General features: G+C 33.0%; 1 protein-coding gene across 3 annotated transcripts in view; it reads right to left on the reverse strand.

Moving 5' to 3' along the window:
* The window catches only part of LOC128997051 (FERM domain-containing protein 5-like), a 33,849-nt gene that overhangs the window by 2,561 nt on the left and 9,932 nt on the right, over positions 1-21,356 (reverse strand). Inside the window, exons 2-12 of one of the 3 annotated variants that reach the window (XM_054422631.1) lie at positions 17,276-17,380; positions 9,933-9,975; positions 9,555-9,633; positions 8,903-9,000; positions 7,390-7,601; positions 6,784-6,936; positions 6,310-6,324; positions 6,026-6,114; positions 4,591-4,805; positions 3,426-3,566; positions 1,101-1,160 (exon numbers count right to left, since the gene is read on the reverse strand). In XM_054422631.1, the coding sequence (XP_054278606.1) occupies positions 1,101-1,160; positions 3,426-3,566; positions 4,591-4,805; positions 6,026-6,114; positions 6,310-6,324; positions 6,784-6,936; positions 7,390-7,601; positions 8,903-9,000; positions 9,555-9,633; positions 9,933-9,975; positions 17,276-17,380 (1,210 nt within the window). The remainder of the gene's footprint in view (positions 1-1,100; positions 1,161-3,425; positions 3,567-4,590; positions 4,806-6,025; positions 6,115-6,309; positions 6,325-6,783; positions 6,937-7,389; positions 7,602-8,902; positions 9,001-9,554; positions 9,634-9,932; positions 9,976-17,275; positions 17,381-21,356) is intronic. The other 2 variants (XM_054422632.1, XM_054422633.1) reach the window with 2 other exon arrangements.

Genomic DNA, 21,356 nt, shown 5'->3' on the forward strand with positions numbered 1-21,356 from the left:
ACCCGTCATGCGCTCCCGTGAGTAGTTTCACGTGACGGATAAACCTGTTATAGGGTGAACGTGATAATAGCTTGAAAAATATTGGTTTTGTTATGAATCTGTTATATACAATTCAATGAAAAACTCCAATAAACAATTAAAGTCTGTATGACAAAACCTGTCTCTCAACCCTCTGTCCACCTGGGAACTATGGTTTAAAAGCTGGGTAAACGGAGTCAGAAGACAGGTCGCATCAAACAGACTGTAGTAAATGTACTGCACATAACCGTAAAAACATGAAAAACAAATTTAGTTACAGTAGCTAAAAATGTTCATAAATTTGTATTTTACAAATATTTAATCAATCAATATTACAGTGACTGATATTTTTTTACTGTACTGTTATTTAATAAATTGCATCTTGAGGTCCTATTATGTTTTAGGTAAAGTAGAACCCCTCATAACTGATCATAACGGGCCGGCCGGGCCATAGTTGGAACGACCTTAAAGTCGGATATCGGAAGGACTGAGGAGCATATCATACATTAGCGATAACAATGATGATTCAACATATTTGACAATTTAAGTTATGTATTATTCGTTTTAGTTATTAGACTATTTTTATGTTTCATTCTCTGTCAAATTGTTTAGCAGGAAAGAAATTCCAGATTTTTTCAAAAGTTACCACCTACCAGAAGTTAATTGTTAATAGCTTTTTCCATATATGGGAAATTCACTAAAACTATGCCTAGAGTACCTACGATTTAATTAGCCCACATAAACCATGATACGGTAATTGTAAAATGAAACATAAAAACCAAAAACATGTACAGCTGTTAAATAAATCAAACTTTAAGCAATACTTGTATTCTACTTGAGTTATGGTGAATCTTACAAATAACGACCACAACATTGAAACACCAACAAATGACCAATGAATGAACAGCTTGTCTACAATATCACAACAGAGGCACAAAGGCACAAAGGCACAGCTTGTAAACAGTTACACCAGTCGACCAGTTCCATACTAACTAGTCAACATTTATCACACTCACAATAAAATGAACAAATGGATTAATACACAAAACTGCTCCACAGAGGGCATAAATGGTTTCGCTTACCTTTCACGAGTACCTTTCCGTTAAGCTTGGGCTCGGACACGGATTTGTTGACTCGTTCACCTAGAGGCACAGTAACATGCAGCAACCAAACAGTAGGATACAAGCCATGCAATCTTGGGTGTAGTTTTCAACATTTAAACTACCTATATGTTGTACAAGAGGTAATATTTCATTTATCTATAACAGTTATTTGTTAAATTCGTCACACTTCAAGTACAGGGAAAATATGATCAAAATATGTACATAAAAAGTACCATTTTGTGATTTGTTTAAAAAATATCTAAAACCAGAGACTCAGATAAGATTCTAATTGCTGTAAACTTCCTAAGAAAGATCTAACAATAAACAAATTAATTTAACCCTGAATAAAAAAAGTTATTTATTTCGGTTCAGCAACAATTGGGAACAAAACTACACCCAAGATCATCACATGAATAAAAACATGGATCGGATTTTAAACAAACAATTAAGTGAAGAGGAAATGTGGTCATCAACAAGCGAACAAGCATGTGAAAAATGTAATGAGTGAATCAGCTTTACTCTGCCTCCAGAGGTCTTTGTTATTGAAACATTTGAATTGTTATAAATACTTATTATACTTCTGTGGACAATATTAATTCACACATAGGTAAAAATAATAACACGCAAATGTTTGAAAATTGCAAGTTGTAAGTATGGCAGTCATTAGACTTGCCAAATATATTTTCAAAACATTTTAATTACATAATGATTTCCAGATTTTTTCATAAAAGTTGTGTAACTTGGACACTTTTGTAAAGCTTGGAGTTAAGACATGAAAAGATATTTTCACAGTTTTTATGAGTAAAAAAAATATGATTTTATTACTACGAAGAGAAGATAACTTTAACAAGTAATCTAAATTATAAGTTTAACTTGGAATCTAAAAGAGGCATCTGTGGTTTCTTTAACCTAACTCGTTGTGACCCAACAGGTCAGCTTTTCTTAAGTTGTTTCATGTCAACAATAAATATAAAACAAGAATCACCTATCAATGTGGCGTCCACCAAATATTTGACCAGAGATTATTGAAATCTCCCATTATAAACTTTCACTGTATAATAAAATGTACATATTTAACGTTATATGACTAATTTATGTATTTCCAAATTTGTTTAAACATTTACCATGGGACTTTTCACTTGAAAGCGAAATGTCTGTTCCTAGGGATAAACTGATCTCAAAATTTTGAGAAATTTTTGTGAAAAGTATAACTCTAATCTTCGGGCAGGATCACATTTAATTCGAGATTATCATGGGATGGGATTCATTCAGACTGTCAGCTAATGTGCCGTGATCAAGTGTGGAAATAATGAACGATCACGGGAGATGATCACCACTGGTATGGTGGGAGAATATGATGTTATCTCTGCAATCCCAAGAAATGTTGAGGTATTCGCCGTTATGGCAGAAAATGAAGTTGTCACCATGATTGAGGAAGACCTTGAAGAATTTGGCAGGAGAATATGACGCTATCTCCATGATCATAAGAGATGTTGAGAAGTTTTCTGCGATGGCAGAAGATTATGTTATCTCCGCATTTACGGAAGGTGTTGAGTAGTTCCCCTACAATGACAGAAGATGATGTTGTCTCCGTGATCATAAGAAATGTTGAAGAATTTGCCGCTATGGCAGGAGAAGATGATGTCTCTGCAACCGCAAGAGATGTTGAGGAGCTCTTTGCTATGAGAGGAGATGAGGTTGTCTCCAAGATCATTTTTAAAACCAACTGAGTTGAGTTTTTATGTTACTTGGAGGGATAATACCATGTATTTTGGTCCCTCAAATTAGGAAGAAAACATAAACAGCCCTGCATAAACAAAACGTACAATACCATCCATCCCTATCTTTTACTCTTAGTCTTAATCTTGTGATTTTTTTAACCTTGTCTGACATTTCTCAACCATACCTTCACCAGGATACAATTTCAGTGTTGTGGTGTGTACAGTTTCTTTTGTACCCCTCATCCTAACCTTTCACAACATGGCTATTCATTCAAATTACACAATATTGGGGGTTAGCCATTCACCCTACTGTATAAAATGTGACTATAATGTCAAGATATAAAATGTTGGTAAAATTATATTGTTATTATGTTGTTTCAATAGAGGGATATCAATGTAAACAATCAATCCCACAAATAACTTAAGAAATCTACTGCAAAATAAGTTACAGTAATATCAAAATGTATAAGCATTTGAGGAAACCAGTGAGAGTAGAGGAATCGCAATAAAACTGACAGGAAGTAACAAATGAACTTTGAAATAGTGAAATTAACAAAATCGGGTAAAGTGACTAACTACCTACCAGCTGCTCTCTGCTTAACTTCCTGGTCCTCAGAGACAGTCTCCAATGGTATGGTGCTGTCTGGAGTGATGATGTCAGGGACAATGGTGGAGTCTAACCTACAGTCTGCTGAATGGTTGGATCTGGGCAGACTGCTATAGCCTGTGGGACAGAACTGGGCTTTAACCCTCTGAGCTACAATTGACCATATCTCGTGGAGCTTTGCAACTGATAATTTTTTGTAGCCGTAAACTGTACGAGGGGCCTCAACTGAGTAACACGAGTTAATTGACATTCATGTTCTGTCTCTTACAGCGGGGATTCCTGAACGCACTGCTGTAAGGACAACTGATACACATACATAAAACCTTAGTTGTTACATTATATGGTAATACACAAGGGCCTATATTTCAAGGATGGCTTACCAGAATGGGAAAACAGCCGACCTGGCACAAGCAACAAACTTGGAATACACAAACAATAGAATATTTCATAGCCAACGACAGCTTTTAAACCACGGAATGTTTAAGTTGGGAAGGGAGATGTCTTCGGTTCAACAATAACCACTTAAATATTAGAATTTGTGTGTATAATATTGTCTTGCGTCAGAGTTCACTTGTTCTTACTCAGCTATGGCTTCTATCTTAACAAAAATCTTTATTTACAGCTTTTGGTTATCTTTTTTTTCATTTTGCCAGTTTGATTTAGTTGTAGGCCTATAATTTAGTATTTTCACAATATGGTTGTGTGGGATTTTTCAAAACATGTAATTAGTATATTTGTGAAAGATTTGAGTTTTGAAAACTACTATAATTTGGTACTTGGGTGTGCGAACAAAGAAAACATTAAACAAATTTGTAAATCTGCTCAGGGAAATGGATTGAGATGATCCGAGAATGAGAATATTTTACTACATCAGCATGTTTAAAATACCAATTTTAGAACACTAGTAAGTCTTGTTTTCAATTTTCAGACACTCCACGCCAAATAACAATTCTAATGTCGGGCCGTAAGCTCTTCAACTTTTCAAATTATTTATTCGAAGAACAGGCAAAAACATGACCCACCAAATTAGAAAAGACCAACGGTCCAAAATACAAAAAAACTCCAGGGAAATGTCAACGCTTAGAGGGTTAACCCAACCATTATTGAGGAAATGTTTGACAGGCAACACCGCAGCACATACCCAAGTCACTGGTGATTGGTGTAGAGGGGGTGGCCGGAACACTGTTGGCCTTGCGTCGCAAGCTTCCCCGGGTTATGCTGGGTTCATCCCTGCGCAGCGCCGGGTCCTCCAGGATCTCCTTCTCCACCCGACCTGAGTAACGGAACTTGCTGCTGCTCCAGGAGAAAAAGCTGCCTCCCGTCACAACACTGGGCGCGTCAGCACTGCTGGGTAGTCTGCGGAGATAGAGCAACCACTATAGCACTCTACATGCGGAGTTTAACTACAGTACACTTTCGATCATTCAAACCCCCAAGTTATCCGAGGTCGTTTTAGGCCTAAATATATATATTTTTTATTTCCGGTCGGAAAACAACAATTACATTTTTAGGAATATGTCTGTTGAAAATAAAGTAGAAATAGCAAGTAATTTCAAATTTCTTTAATTGAATACTTTAAATAACTATAAATAGGTATTATTTTAACGTGCAAATTATCCGCAATGACCTAGAAAATGAAAATCACACACAGCACATTGTACTAGTTTGACCGCTAACCATTGGTAAGCTGGACGAATCGTCTGCAGAACGTCAACAAAAGCAGTGGCAGTAAGTTAGCACTTCTGCTCTAGCATTACCACCTTGTTGGGTTATATCGCCTTTTGTCAGTGTTTGTCGTTACAAAGTTTATTGACATGATTGAGTCAAGTATAGTTCAAGTCAAATTCAAACAAAATAATTTTATACTTTATAAACTGTAGGGATCCACCTTATTGTGTTTTTATTCACACCTGTAGAGTGTTGGCTTGGCATCAATAATAGGCCTGCTGTATTTAAAAAAAATTCCAGAGACAATTTAAGAAGTGTTAAGCATGTTTGAGTTATTGTTTTCCTTAATAACACTGCCTTATTTAAAAAACATTTACCATTCAAATACCAGCTATAGATAATTTTGTATTCTCTGTGCATTGTTATTAAAACATTCAAGCCTACTTAGAAGTCTTTGACTTCCTAATGTGGTACTGTAACCCCTACCTCAAAATCAAAGACACCTCCGTGTCATCAGAGATTCTCAGAAACCGAGATAGTCTCAGTCCCAACAACCTCGGTTAATCAGGAGTGTACTGTACTGTCATTTGTGGACTGAAAATATGCAGACCAGATGTAGCCGATTTTCTTTAAAAAAAAGAAGGGAGATTGAAGATTGTGAAGGAAGAGGAACTGTGAAAGAATACAAGAAGATGGGAAAGCAGGTATTAACTGTAGCATATAGGAAGATATGTATAAATAAATGTGGGATAGGTTAAAGCATTTATAAAGCGTTGTTACTGATTTAGACCAGCGGTTTTTCTTGCCATAACTATTTATTAATATCAACTAAATCTCGACTATGTTGGGTAGAAGAAATATAAAATAATATAATAAATATAATAAAGCAATATAATAAAGATACTCACGTGAAAAACAACATCTGCTCGATGGCACATCTCCAGACATGTCTACAAGCAGAGCCCGTGGGACATTTGAATCCTACTGTTGTCTTTTTCTGTGAAAAAAACCAGTCTAATTAATAAAAATAATTTTAGAACTTAGATCAAAATTCAAAATATAATGTAAATACTTAATACTTTAATAATTAAGTTTAAGAGTTATCAACTTTATTTTAAATAATATTTCCTTTAGCGGATTTTTTTAATATTTACACACAAGTTTCTCCTAGATGTTTTTTTATACTACTTACTTTGGTTCTTGGGTCCTAATGAAAGCATAAACAGTGGATACAAAAATTGAGTTAGTCCAGTTGTGTTTATGCAAGTTTATTATTAGAGAATTCCTCCTTTTTTTCATATTAATAAACTTAACTACACATATTGAAAATCATTTGGATTGCTTTTAGCCTATTAACTGAATGTGTACTCATAATACATGCAAGATTCTTCATCACCTGGAAAAGCTAAAACTCAAGTCATATTTTTTATGTTCAGTTACCATCATCAACTGCAACTGTGGTAGATATTAGAGTTATTTTACTTTATTTATCTTATAGAAAAGTAACCATTATACCGATAAAATAGCATTGGAGAGATGAAGTAAAGAAAAATATGGCGAAGATAAGAATGCATAAAGAAGATTTAAAAACAAGCAGCTTGTAATCATGGGTACACAAGGTCAAGAGTAAGTAAGTAGTGTTGTATTACAAACACAATTCAATCACCTCTTGATAGACGAGATGTATGATGAACATCTTCCCCTCGTAGTTTATCTTGGTCACCTCAGACCAGCGGAAGTGGTTTGTTTTCCGACTGCCTTGGAACGTCAAAATGCCCAAGTGGTTGATACCGAGGTAGAGTTGGTTGCCTTTATGATCCTGTGGTCATTGATAAATATAAGTAAACATACATTTTGTTCGACAAAACACACAAAAGTCGCGTGCAAATGATTCTGAGTCACTGAGTGAATCAACTATAGTGATTTTAGGGCTCACCTATTAATCAGAAGAAGACAGTTCTATTCTCAGAAAAGTCGGCAGCTTTATTATGGTTCAACACTAGCCCTAGTAGGGATTTTAATAAAAAGTTTTGACTAGAGAAACAGAGCTGGTCTGTATCAGAAACAATTGTATAAAATGCATCTCACATAGGTACTCTTCTTGCACTCACTTTCAAGTTAAAACATGCAGCATTGTGTTTTTATCTATATTTTATGATAATCTCAATGGCCTATTGTAAGTAGGAAGAAGATTATCAACATCCCAAAATCGCTAAATTTAATGGTTTCGTCTTCACTTATGGTAGAGTAACGATAAAGACTACAAACCCACCTTAACAGGATGAGGGTCCACTCCGTAGGTGTCCAGTGTGCAAGCCTTGCGCAGAAAATTACTCTCAGTCTGCGCAGGTGTCTGCCCCTTCATCTGTGTCTGATGCAACTCCATGATCTTCTCTTCTATCAGTTGGGTCTGTTTCAGCAGAATCTTCATCTCACTCAGGTAGTTCTCCACGTGTTCTTCGGGATTGTAATCACCAAGCTCCGCTGCAAATCAATAAACAAAACTATCATTATTATATTATTATTAGAAAAATCTTTTTTCAATATTATGTACAACTGTACTATTCAGAAAGATTACAGTACACACAACAATAACTACCAATGTTAATCAACCTGATTTGGCGAATTGCATCTTGTTTAATGAAGTGGCCATTTGTACCTTGGTTAGTAATTAAAACTCGTCATCAACCTATCCATAGGTGTGGTCCACAGCATCTTATTGAGCCCCATCTTCCTTTAATATCCTTTCGGACCTGGTTCAAGAACCTTTTTGGGGGACTTACAACTAGTATTCTGCCTTCAGGGAACTTTCTGAATATTTGTTTCCTGATAAGTTCTCTTCTTTACTGGCTAAGTTTTTCATTCAATAATGTGTCAAATATATTTATTCCTATGGTATTTTACATGTTTAAGGTGTATGCCAAACCTTATAACCAGCCTTCTAAATTTCTTCACTAGTAGCATTATAAGTTAAGGAATCACAAAAAGTTTTAAGAGAAAGTCATCCAAAACACAAAAAAATGATTCTAGATGTGCTAGGAAACAATTTTAGAGAGAACATGTTTCTGTTGTTCAAAGGTTTGTTGCGGACATTTTCCATCACGATTGTAAAATACAATACACATCTGGAATCTGATCCCGTCCTCAGGTGAAAAAACTTAACTAACACATTACAACTAACAATACACAAACGCCCAACCTAAGTTGAAATACACTACAGAGGGTATTCCAACCCCCCTCTTGGGGGAATCGTGATGAAAAATGTCCGCAATAAACCTTTGAACAACATTAACTTACCATCACCAACAATGAACTTTAAACAAAGAACATGTTTCTCTCGTAACAAAGTCTGACCTAGGCGCAGCCCCATTAGGCCTACAGCTGGCTAGGAAAGAGTTTAATATAACACCTTTCTTATCTTGTATCTACGCCAGTGGCATTAGTGATCCAAACCAAAAGTTTTGTGGATGTGCCGAGAAGTGAGAATCAAACCCGGCCCTCCCGCACCAAAGTCCGAGACGCTAACTACTAGGCTAGCAACACACCCAAGTCTTTGATTTAGATACACTACTGTAGAATACACAGAATATGTGAAGATTGCAATTTACCCACATCTGTAGGCTAGCAAAGTAGATATTGCAAAACTTTACCCAGTATATCATAAAAATTCATCAGGTAGAATAAAAATTTATTTCTAAAAAGATTGAATAAAAATGCTATAATGTAGCCGACATAACTGAAAATTTTTATACACACTAATTGACTATGACATTATAATGGCATACCTTGAACAATATAGGCACCAAGCAACGCTGCCTCACTCGATGTACAGTACAGCCGACCGTGTAGCAAATCTCTCTTCAGCTGCAGGTATACTTGGTACCTAAACAAGTATCAGGCAATCTGATGAACATGTTTTGAATTTATAACACTAACCAGAAACAGCACACAAAGTCATCAGAAGGAGGTCGATTGTCAAACACACACTACACTTCCTTGGTAATAGTAATTTGATTAAATCAAACTGACGGCTTTCAAAATGTTGATTTGTTGCAGCGAAATTCCCTATAGAGAAGTACCTATTACCTTTACTGTCTTGGTAACACCTAGATCCAGTGCTACTGTGCCTTTTTCTTTCCAGTATTAGTAAGATATTTAATTAATATTTGTAGATGGGGGCGCTACCTAGGTGCATATTTTAATCCAAATACGAGTAGTGAGGGATGAGTATGAAATGGTATGAGAGGATCTGTGTAGCTTTGTTACTAAGATCAGCTGTTTCATCAGCCAGTATAATGTATTTAAAGCACAATGATCAGGAACAGCTGGGTCCAGTTTCAAACTCTCAAAAAGCTACTGACTTTTCTCACAATCAAACTGGCAACCTTTTATTTGTTACGCGAGCACATTTACCCCTAAACTATATTAGATATTTACCTAGTTATTTCTTCTTTCAGTCTGAAAGGGTCTGGTGGGTAGAATTTCACTCTGAAGCTAAATAAAATTGGGTCCATGTCTGCAAAAGAAATTAAATCTTTTAATGGATTCATTGTGAAGTGATTATCATATAAAAATTATCAAAGTTAACCTAAAACCAATTAAGACAATAATTAATATACAGTGAATGTTAAATTACAGTACGATTTTAAATTGTACAATCTATTGTAGGAATATATAAACTAAAAACAAAACACTAATTTCTATGCTATTGTGTTGTTGTTCAAACATTTATAGTGTTGACAATATTTTTTCTCAAAACTATCAAAATGCATGGTTACTTTAAACTCTGATAATGAAAACTCAACAAAAACTAACCTTTTACTTGTTTCAGCACCAGTTTCGCTGGATCTAGCCAATGCTGGAACAGAGATAAATATTACTTGACATTTCATTATTTTTCCCCTAAAAAATGTTTGAAGGTTTAGCTATTCAAAAAAAGGGATGTTGAGGAATTTCTGTTTTACATTATGAATAATAATTGTATAAATAAATTTAAACAAAAATATGGAAGTCAAAAATGTAATATTATAACTATTTATGACACTGTAATTAATCACCACCAATTACTTTTCATCCGTATGTTACTACAGTAATGATAACCCAGCACTTAAAAGTTGAATCATGTCAATTTTACACTAAATCTCTGTAGAAGGATTGTTTAGGCAATCATAAATACAAACTTCATATTAATAACCCAATCCCTACTCTGCCTAATAAAAAGAAGATTACAAGATAATAGTTATTGTTTTAACCTAGATGAATGTGGTACACTGAATATTTGATACTGTTTATTTATTCTATGGCTCAGCTACAAAATATCGGGATATAGCAGCAATTTCATATTTTAGTGAAAAAAAACATAGTTTGTAAAAACATAGTATTTATTACTGCGCAAAAAACAAAAATAAAAAATCTTGTAAAAGAGTAAGGTGTTGTATAACACATGATAGAAGTCCAATGTTCTACGCAGAATTACGATGACATCAGGTAATCATTGTGAAAGGTTTGACGTCATTCATCTAATTCAAATCAGTTGACCCTGATAAGAGAGTCAACGCCTATGAATGACTGCATAACTTAAACTGTTCATCCAACCATGGTCTGAGATACAGAACCCCATAAAACCAAGCTAAATACCAAGTTATTCGGCGAGACCAAAAAAATAATAAAATAACAAACATTTTTGTGTCTGATAACCTATTTAATCTCTGCACAAACAAACAATTTTTATACCAAAAACAGCCAAATAAAATACTACCAACATAGCAAAACTACAAATTGAGCAAACATCTTGGGCTGATTAATATTCCCTATAATAGTAAACTGAATTTTACCTCTAGCATGAATAATATTGGGCTTGATGGATGATTAGGTTTGCTGCCTTTATGAAAATGAAATGTGGTGGGTTTAAGCATAGACAAAAAGAATTAAATATAGACAGTCAGCTGTGCTGCGGTTACCATAGGTTCTGGCGCACACTGGGGAGCGTTGTGTAGTTACGGCGTACGTGCTACGTAACTACTTGGCGCTCCCAGCGGTGTGTGCCAGAACCTATGGTAACTATGGTAACCGCAGCACAACTGACAGTCTATATTTACTTCTTTTTGTCTATAGTTTATGTTAGTATTTACAGTAAATCAGCCAAATGTCCCATGAAATGGTTACAACTTTTAAAATATACAATTAAAAAAAAGTTTAAAATCCTAAAGTAATTAATTTGGTTCTATTCTATCTAGGTAAGTGCATTAATGCGATTTAAATGGTATACAATTCATTACAGTATATAAGTGAGACAGACGGTAACTGTAGTCTGACATTAATCCCTTCAATCCTGAATCACTCATGAAAATACAGCTCTCATGCGATCAAAGTGGCTGTGTAAGATGAATGTTGCTACAACACACAAAATCACAGCCTTACAATTTATTCTCTGGTGTAAAAGTGATTATTTTTTAAACTATAATTTCTACCAAAGTTTATTCGTTAAAACATAAAGATTCATTTAAATTTTGGACTTAAACAGAATATATTTAAATAAAGACCTACCATTGATATTCTTAATGATAATACACAAGTATGCAATGAAAACATTTCTTAGTAAATAACAAAAATTCAAACTTTTAACATAAAAAAAAAATATTTTTTTAGTCTCATATCAGTTTTTAAAATACTTGAAGGCAGTCAAGTCCTTAAGCTCAGTAGATGAGTCCTAGCAAGCTTACTTCAAAACCACACAACCACTAACACCATAAAAATTGGTTGGTAAATAATCAATTTAGCTATAACACTTTAATTAAATAAAGATTCCCAACTCCTGGGCATACCACTTTCCTAAAAAGCGTTAGAATATCATTCTCTTTCAACTTATACAAAAATTGCAAACGGTGTGGAAAAGAAAAACAAACCTTATATTTATGTTAGGCTTTTTAATAAAAATAAACTTTTTAAGAAGTTACTTGTTTTAAGAAATGAGTTACCGTACTTACACATTTACGAATTTTAATATATTAAATCATGTTTTTTGTGCTACATTCAAAATACGATTTACCACTGCCTGTATAAACCAATGTTTTTAGGATTAAACACTTTTTAAATCACCATAAGCTTTAAAATAGGTATATAAAAAAGTAAATTTTGGCTTTTTGCTTTCTCTTTTTACAAATCATGCGACACTATATATTTGTCTGGCCCATATCCAACTATCTAGTTTCAAAATTAATTTTCAGCTGAATAAAAAACTAAACTACACTTAGTGTAAAATTTAAGTCGTCTCATTGATGTTCAATAAAGTCAATCGATCACAAATTCATTCATCAGTTTCAAGGAAGTTTATAAAAGATAAACCAATAATGTAATCGCTCCATTATAATCAGTAACGCAGCATATTCCAGTATTAATCCGATAACGGCTGATTCCTCAAGCCGGATGAGAAGACTCGGTGGATATTGATTGAGAGATCGTATTTCGTCCATTACGTATGCACGACTTGGGTTCCACTTGTCCCTCACTTACGATATTCCAAAAGAATAACCAGAGACGCACATATTTCATACTAGAGCAAACTGTAAGCCTCATACTGTAATGCCACTGCCAGAGATTAATCCTGTTCAATGTACTACCGCGTCATTGGCATGTTAAGAGAAAAATCCAACTATAAAGTTGTAAAAACAAAACTGAGGATTTTGTACTTGCTAAAAAAAATGTTGTATAAAACAAAAAGTTCTTAAATGTTTTGTGAGTCAATTTTAAAATTTGCTACACTCATGAAGTAGGATTTTCTTCATCAAACTTCATATCTATTCTATATATTATCTATACTTATTTAATACGCAAGCAGATTTTTTGTGACAATACTCCTCCGAAACTACTGAACCGTTTGACATGTTTTTGGTGTCATTGGAAAGAGCGTAGCGTGAAGTTGTGCAGGAAACTTTCTTTTTAGGGACATAATTAGAGAGTGAGGCCCTGAGGCCCTTTAAAGTTTTGTATTTCTCCATAAGATTAACATGGGAAACAAATATTGTTAAGCAAGTACAGAAATTAAAAGTGAGGAGAAGAACATATGTTAATTGTAAACAGTCAATAAGTTTGCTATTTTAACAGTTTGCTACAAACATTTACTGATTTGGTTGAAATGAAATATTTACTATTTGAATTTTGGTGGGCGTAAATTTTACAATGTGCGAGAGAGCCTGGATAATTTTATACACTAAAAAGCAAACTGAATTAACACTGTGCTGCATTTCTTAGTAATCATTGAAAGAGCCGATTTGCAAACTATGGAAACATAGGAAAGTCATAGAACACCACCAAGGAGAAGAAATAGAAATAATGTTTTTAGAATCTATTGTTGTTATGGACAACCTAATGCGGCTATAACTAAGACTATTTGTAGAGAACACAAAATGATAAGATATTTACAAGAAATGTTGATTATATATATCGATCTGTTATGTATATCTTGAGTATTTCAATAATCTTTGAGTCGAATCTTTTAAAGTCATCAGAAATTATGACTTATTCGTTTTAAAATAACGCCTGTAATACTTAGCAATTGCTCGAATTCGAGCAACAGGTACACTAGTTTTAATTTAAATCAGGTTTAAATTTACTATTCAAATAGACACAGCAACACAAAAACAATTAATTACAACAACTGCTTTAAAACCTAGGTTGGTGTTGTACTCCGTTCACAAAATTTAGGCAGTTTCGGTTTTAGGGGAAGAAATCCATCCCCTCCACATCTTGATCCTACCATTACAACATAGCTGAACAGCTGAGAGTTGACAAAACGTCAATCAGCTGCAACATACATTAAGCAGGAAACATTGGTGGGGGAACTTCCCCTCAAACCACCTAAGTATTATGAACGGAGTATAAGAATAAATAAACACAATGTGTATACAGTATTACTTTAACTGTGGGACTAAATTAATTTTCTGTAGCAAATATATGTTAAATGTACATGTTGGTAAGAGAATTAAAAGGTTAGGAACTTCGCTAAGAAGTAAACGGTTTAAAAAGTGTAAAATTCTTTAATACAAAAAAGTATTCAAATAATTCTTGATCAATAAAGTAGAAGAAATACACACTTGTTGGTAGTTATTTTAATGTTTAGTTCCAGAGTTAATATTAAAATGAGTGTGTAAGGTTTATTTTACTGACAAAACCAGCTGATTGATTTAATCACGATCATCAATCAAAAGTCCAGGATTAGTGACAGGCACTGTTCCAATCTGTGAAACTTGTAGTTCTTTTGATTAGATGGATAGCTCCCTAAAAATGTCTGATCTAGCAATTTTTGGTTGTTGCTTGACACTCCAGGTATATATAAGTTACATATAAATAAGGGATTCTAAGCAAAACAATAGGGAAACGGGAAGATTATTACATAGCCAATATAATCAGAAAATCAGTATGTTTTTATAAATTCTCAACAGGACAAAAGACAAAGAAAAGGAATTACAAATATGAAATTATCAAACCACAAAAGTATGTGCAGTAGTAAAAACTCTATCAGCATGGAATAATACTGTATAGACCCGAAACTGGGACACTGTAAACTCCACTTTAACATTTGTTTGTACGAGTAGTAAGCAAAACTGAGAAGAACCAGTGATTGTATCAGTAGAGGTCAAAAAGTAACCTCATCTTGTCACATACTAATACCTATGTTTTAGGTTTACTCTCCATTGCAACAAACACATGGATGTTTATTAAGCCCACGGTAGACAACAAAGCAATAAAATTATTTACAATACAAATTTGAAGTTTTTTAGTTAATTTTTTACTAACAAAAAACAGACTCACACAACATTACCCAAAAGTACATTACTTTGTTTGAGTCTAGAAATTAAGCTGAATTGATTTATATAACTGCACTATTCAAGTGCTCGTCAAACAGTGTCAATGGAAATACAAAAATCAACAAGGCAGGTGTATAGAGAGGGCGGGGCTCGGTAAACTAGCATTCCATCAGCGTTAATGCACCTCCCGGCCACACAATGGGACTGTGTAAAGTAACTAACTCTTTCTATTTGCTGTCCGACTTCTACTAGAATTTTCCTCTGTCTTCCTCCCATCTAAATCAATGTAGAGGTTGATTACCCGAATATGGGTCGATTGGAAGAATTACTTTGCTCATTATGAACAGTAAAGTCACAGGAAATAAAGAATTTTTATTGAGCGAAGCTCACTTTCCCTCACTCTGTAACTTCTTTGTAAGAGCATCAGAATGTAATGGCTTGACCAATTGATATGAAATTTGGCCAACAGCTAAAGAATACTGAGCACAATGTTTTGGTAAAAAATATTTGCAAATTTCCTTCTGGATTTTATTTTACGGGTCTTGCAATTTCGCTTGTTATTTTAATGTAAGTTGAAAGAAAAAATATATTGGGTTTATCTCGTTTCATTTAAATAAGATAAACATATGTTAATTGTTTGTAACTGTTTTGTTTACATTTCAATGTTTACTTTCATCCTAGGTTAATTTATCAATGGAAGTAACAGTTTTGCTATATTTGTTTTGAGCATGCCTCAATTGGTCGTCGCACCAATAATGCAAATATTGTAAGAGAGTGGCATCGTGAACAAGAAGAACCAGATGAAGCAGTGGCGGAAGAAGCTGATAATGATAGGCAGTTAGCTAATCAATTCCAACAAGAATTAGATGCACTACAATTTTACACTTGCACTAACTGTCATCGCCATCAACTAACAGCTTCAAACCAATCACCGATCAGATCAATTTGTCATTCTTTAGAACTTAAATAATATCGGGCAAACAAACGGTGAATCTGTTGAAAGGGAACATATTGTAGGTTGTTAGCTGCTTTAGCCATTGACAATCTTTAAATAATGCTTTGCTCATTTATGCGTCTAAAGTGTAACGGCAGACCACCCTAGTATTTTTAGCATAAAAAAACTACAATATTAGTGACACTTTTAAACTACACATGAATGCAGGGAGTAAAGAATGGAGTGAGATGAGGTTACCAATATAGCTTTGTTACTGACTAAGATCAGCCGTTCTTTTATACACAACTATTTACTAAAAACCCCAACAATCAAAAACCCATAACATTGTGTACCTTTCTCAATGGAAAGATGAAAATGTGAAGACAAGGTTGGCTTCTGTTAACAAAAAAATAACAACTCAAGATTTAAGAACATGGTAGAGTCATAACCTAAAATATTAAGCATTAAAAATTATAAAAGGTATGAATAATCCTTCATTATCATACAATTTTCTGTAACGTGTAGATTTTAAGTTATATTTTTGGACGGTTCCACAATAAAGCGCACAGTTCTCTTTACGCATTGAGTACACGAGACAACACTGTTTCCCCTTCCATGTAGTGTTTGCTACATTCATCACACTCAAACCCTTCCTATACATTTCTCCCACTGTTTACACCAATAACCGGACACTTGCACAGCCCTAGACTAAATAACCTTCTTATGGAGAACACAAATTTGAACAAATTCTTTTAACAAACAATTTATTTAATGGCATATATTCAAACTCTAAATGTTGAAAGTTTGTTAAGAAAATTCAGTGCCATAAAATTGAATACTTAATCTATTTGACATGCAATATTTTTTATTACACAACAAGGTGCTTTCACAGTGATATGGATGCCTATTATCTCAGCTCTAAAGTAATCCTAAGATAGTGGGTGAGCTGTGTAGTAAATTGACTGAATGCTATAACTAACTCATTAAATTCTAACTTGGTTCTTCAGTTAACTGAATGTTCATTTTGTAAACGGAACTTATTTTACAGTTTTTTTGAGTTTTTTTTAGTGAGGAAAGATAAATGTCACTTTTAAGTAATTAAAGAATTTAGATATTTTAAATGCACCATTAATAATGGACTCCTAGTAATTTTCATCTAAGCAAGCATTTTTACTACTGTTTACATCAGTACCCTTAGACGAAAGTCTGTTAAGTCATATATAATTTTTCACAACATTTTTTAAAAGCCGAAGAGACTGAATTTTTGTTTCAAAATTTTTGAAGCTACAGGATTGTAAAATCCCACCAACCACCCAACCCATGTATTTTTATCAATTAAGCAAACAAATTCAATGCCAACAATGGTTAATTTGGATTGTACTAGGTCTACACACAAGTGAATGATGAGTAAAACTCACCCTCTGCTTGGTAGAGTCAACATATCTCAGGCCGAAGTAGTCTTTCTCTATCAGGTTGAGTTGCCGACAAACGTGTTCTACTAGATACTTCCCTTTGTGCTGCGGCTGTAACAAATAAATAATTGCTTAAACTACTAGCTTAAACAATTGTTTAAGCTAATAGATTTTAAACTTGCTTACAATACATTATTTTGAATTATACTAAAGAAATAGCGTTCCTTTAAAAAAATATGTAAGTTTTTCTGTTTTTGTGGTGGACCTTAAAAATTATTTTGTAATACAGTATTCCATTGTTAATTGTGGCATGATCTTGTTAAATATTATTGTAGACTTCCAACACCAAGTAAGTTACTAAAACCAAACAGCAAAAAAAGGATTCACAGAAGAGAATTTTTTTACATGTCGAAATATTTCTATTTAATTGCACCTGTATTTTTTAATTTTAGATCTTATTATTAAAGGGGAGAGCATATTAAATGTGGAATTGACTCTAAAACTCATGAATATCAAATTAAATTGATACAGAATAGAAAGACTCAAATAAAAATAATAGTAACATGCTAGCTTATATACAGATCATGAGTGAAAGTCCGACAATTATATCGATTAGATTTAAGTATTCATTTGCTGTATTAATAACAGCATTATTCATGACGATTGTAAGTACAAAAAAAATAATAACAATTTACAAAATATCAAATACAGTAACTATGTTAAACTAAAACAGATTAAATTAAATTAAATGAAAATACTTCTTTATTGAGTGTTACCCTCTATGCTTGATCAGAAAAAAAATCTCCATACATAATTCTACCAAAACCAAATTGAGAACATATTTAAAATCTTTGGGTCATGCTTGGGAATGTAGACTAGGGCTATGTATTTGCACAATAATATATCAGTCTGTGCAAATAGTTTCAAACAAAACCCAATACAGGTTGCACAATGCACAAAGAGGTTCTTTGTGGTGTTGAGACTCGAGTTGCACAATCCTAAACCCCCTCATGAGTGTCAGCCAATAAAACCTTAAGTACAGAAGGGTAGCAAACCCCCTTCTCTCCCTCTAGGACAGTCTCCCCCTGTCATTTGTGATTACTTACTGTTCATGTTAACTGTGAATAAACTGTACTGTGAATAGCCTATTGCATTACTTTCTAGCAATTTAAAGTCAATCCCACAACATTAGAACATGTTGAAAAATTAATTTTTGCTATCTACAAACATGATAAAAAACAATATTAACACACACTACTGTAATTTTGAAAAGTATCCAGTAATTAACCAAATTTTAATAGCAAAAGTAATAATTTATTTTTTTTATCCATGGGGTACCGGTACTCCTAGCATACTCTTCTAAATAAAACGGTGTCATATTTTTTAAATACTGCTAAATTTCTGTATGTGATACGTCAATAAAATTTTAATTTTCCTCTGATATTGTATTTATTAGTTACATGTGTTGTAACACAAATTTCAATTTATTTGAATTGAACTAGTATCCAAAAGATGTTGGTTATATACTGGGTAAATATTTTAGATATTTTAACAAATTTTCTCGTGGATAAAGCAGAATGAGAGTATTTATCAATATGATATTAAATATAATTCTCTTAATTTCTGATACAGCCCTGATATGAACAATAAATAAAACATTTCATGAACCAAGACAAATTGCACATAACATTCTGTGCCAAGAGATTCTGACTTGCCTAAGCAAGCAGAATGTTAAAACTCTGCTCCAATATGTCAATAACTCTAAGCTGTGATAAGGGTGTCTTAAAACTAATCTTTAAAATTGTCTTGAAACTTGGTATTTAATAAGTAAATCTTAGAAATATTCAAAGTGTTTATAGTTAATTTAAATCTATTCTAATAGAATTAACAATTAACTATGTTTTATTCTAAACCAGACTCAACAACAACCATAGTGTGTTACTAATTACTGGAGACACTCAATCAAAAAGGTTTTAAAATAATTATTAAAAGAAATCAATCAAATTATATATATATACTGAAATAACAACTAGCAAAAGAACAAAACTCTATACCTTGGATTTTTTAGACAAAATACTACAGTATTTGAATGACTAGGTTGTATGGTTGCTAAGATTACTGACGACAATAATTGGAAAAAACAGTTATTCTTCAATTAATTTAGACTGAAACATTTTAGCTTGTATCCAAGGCTTAAATATTTTTAACAAGAATAATTCACAAAAATGAGCAGAAAATGTTAACATGTATCTAAAATCAATTGAATTTACCTTACGTATTAAATATTCTTACTAAAGTCACAGTTGAGATGAAACTAAGAGACCGACTCACGACAAGTAGTGTAATAATAACAGAAAATTATTAGACAACAAGACCACAAACTTTAAACTTAATGACTGCCTAACATTCAATACCACTTTAACTTAAATACCTCGCTGAATAGTACCTAACTAACTGAACTTTGCTGTTGACAATACATGAATAGAAATTACACTAGTAAACAATATTGGTTTCAAATTGGTATTTTTTGTTTGTTTTTTTCTTTTAAAAATAAAAAAATGTCTTACTAACAATTTCCATTAATGAGAGGTTAATATATAGACAACACAAAAATAAGTGTGTACAAAAACATAAACCTTAAAATACTATTGTCTATTGCACTTTGGGTAACCTATTCTACATATTTTATCTGCACAAGTTATACTTTACAAAAAAATATGTTGAACAATACTTGAAGTATTGACTCTGAATTTACAATTATGTGCTGTATTGGTGAACAATAAATTTGTTTTTAGTCACATTCATTTTATCTTACTTGATTACAAAATTGTACTTAAACAGTTAAGACTTTTAATATCTTTCAAACTACAAAATAATATTAAAATACATTGTTATAATAATGTAAACAATTTACATTCACAGAGTAGGTTTATTATTTTTATCATCAGTCTTTAGACGTTATAAAGTACCTCAAAATATAATATCTGTCAACATTCTGCTCACACAGTAAATAAATGGTTTGTATTTCCGCAACATTACTCCAAAAAGTCCAGATGAAATCTGACTCAAAGCTAAAGAAAGGAAGCCGAATAAACAATTTGTTATCCCACTTTTCAACCTTATATTGCAACCGTTTATCAATATACTGAAATTGAACTAGGTAAGGCCTATTATTTTTTTTCTTTGAAATGTTGAATAATGTAATAGCCTATATAATAACTTCTTACACTACAAAAAAAGGTTGACACAATTTGTCTATAACTTTTATTTCTGTAAATGATCCTTTTTATGGTCCTTAAAATGTATGTACCCTTTGATGAATGGAAATTTTAATAGAACATCATAGTTTTTTTTGTTTAAGAAACTAATAATATACTAATCGCTTTAAATGTCTTGAGAATTGAATTTAGCACTAATATATTGTCAAATATAAGCCCGTAAATTATTTGTTCACAACACTGGAAATAAATAGGAAACCAACCACAAGAAATCCAGAACACGAAATCAATTCATCAAATTAATAGATTTTCTGCTAGTTTATTCGGTATCAACTACATAGGTGGCCCAATGGTAGAAGATGCTAGGGCTTATATGACACACTTAACATGAAGGTCACAGAGGAAATTGTTCATGGCCAGTGGAGCGAACCAGTGTACGCCCTTCTCATATGCAACAGGACAGGTCCTACTTCTGTCAACCTCCGTCTTCACTACAGTACTGTACTTCAAATTAATATTTTCATTTTGAAAAATACTATTTTGCCGCTTTACAGTACTCTTGAGTGTTATTGGCTTACTTTCAACAATTTTTGCTCTAATTTTGTATTTCAAATTGCTATTAAACTGGAAGATGAGGAAGAGTTGTTCAGTGTTTTATTTGGCTTAGGCGAGTTACGCTGCTTGTTTTTTTTTAAACAGAACACAAAATATACTGTATATATAAGTTAAAGGTTACAGTAATTAGAATATCAGTGTATAGAGAGAATTACAATAAAAATAAAAGAAACGTCTTATATCACTTAAAATATATATTTACGCTTATTAGTGTTACCCACAAGACAGTAAATATACATAAAAAATGGTAAGTG

This window comes from Macrosteles quadrilineatus, unplaced genomic scaffold (assembly GCF_028750875.1).
Source record: "Macrosteles quadrilineatus isolate MER2022 unplaced genomic scaffold, UCM_ALF_1.0 Scaffold_6__1_contigs__length_79288215, whole genome shotgun sequence".
Classification (NCBI taxonomy): Eukaryota; Metazoa; Arthropoda; class Insecta; order Hemiptera; family Cicadellidae; genus Macrosteles; species Macrosteles quadrilineatus.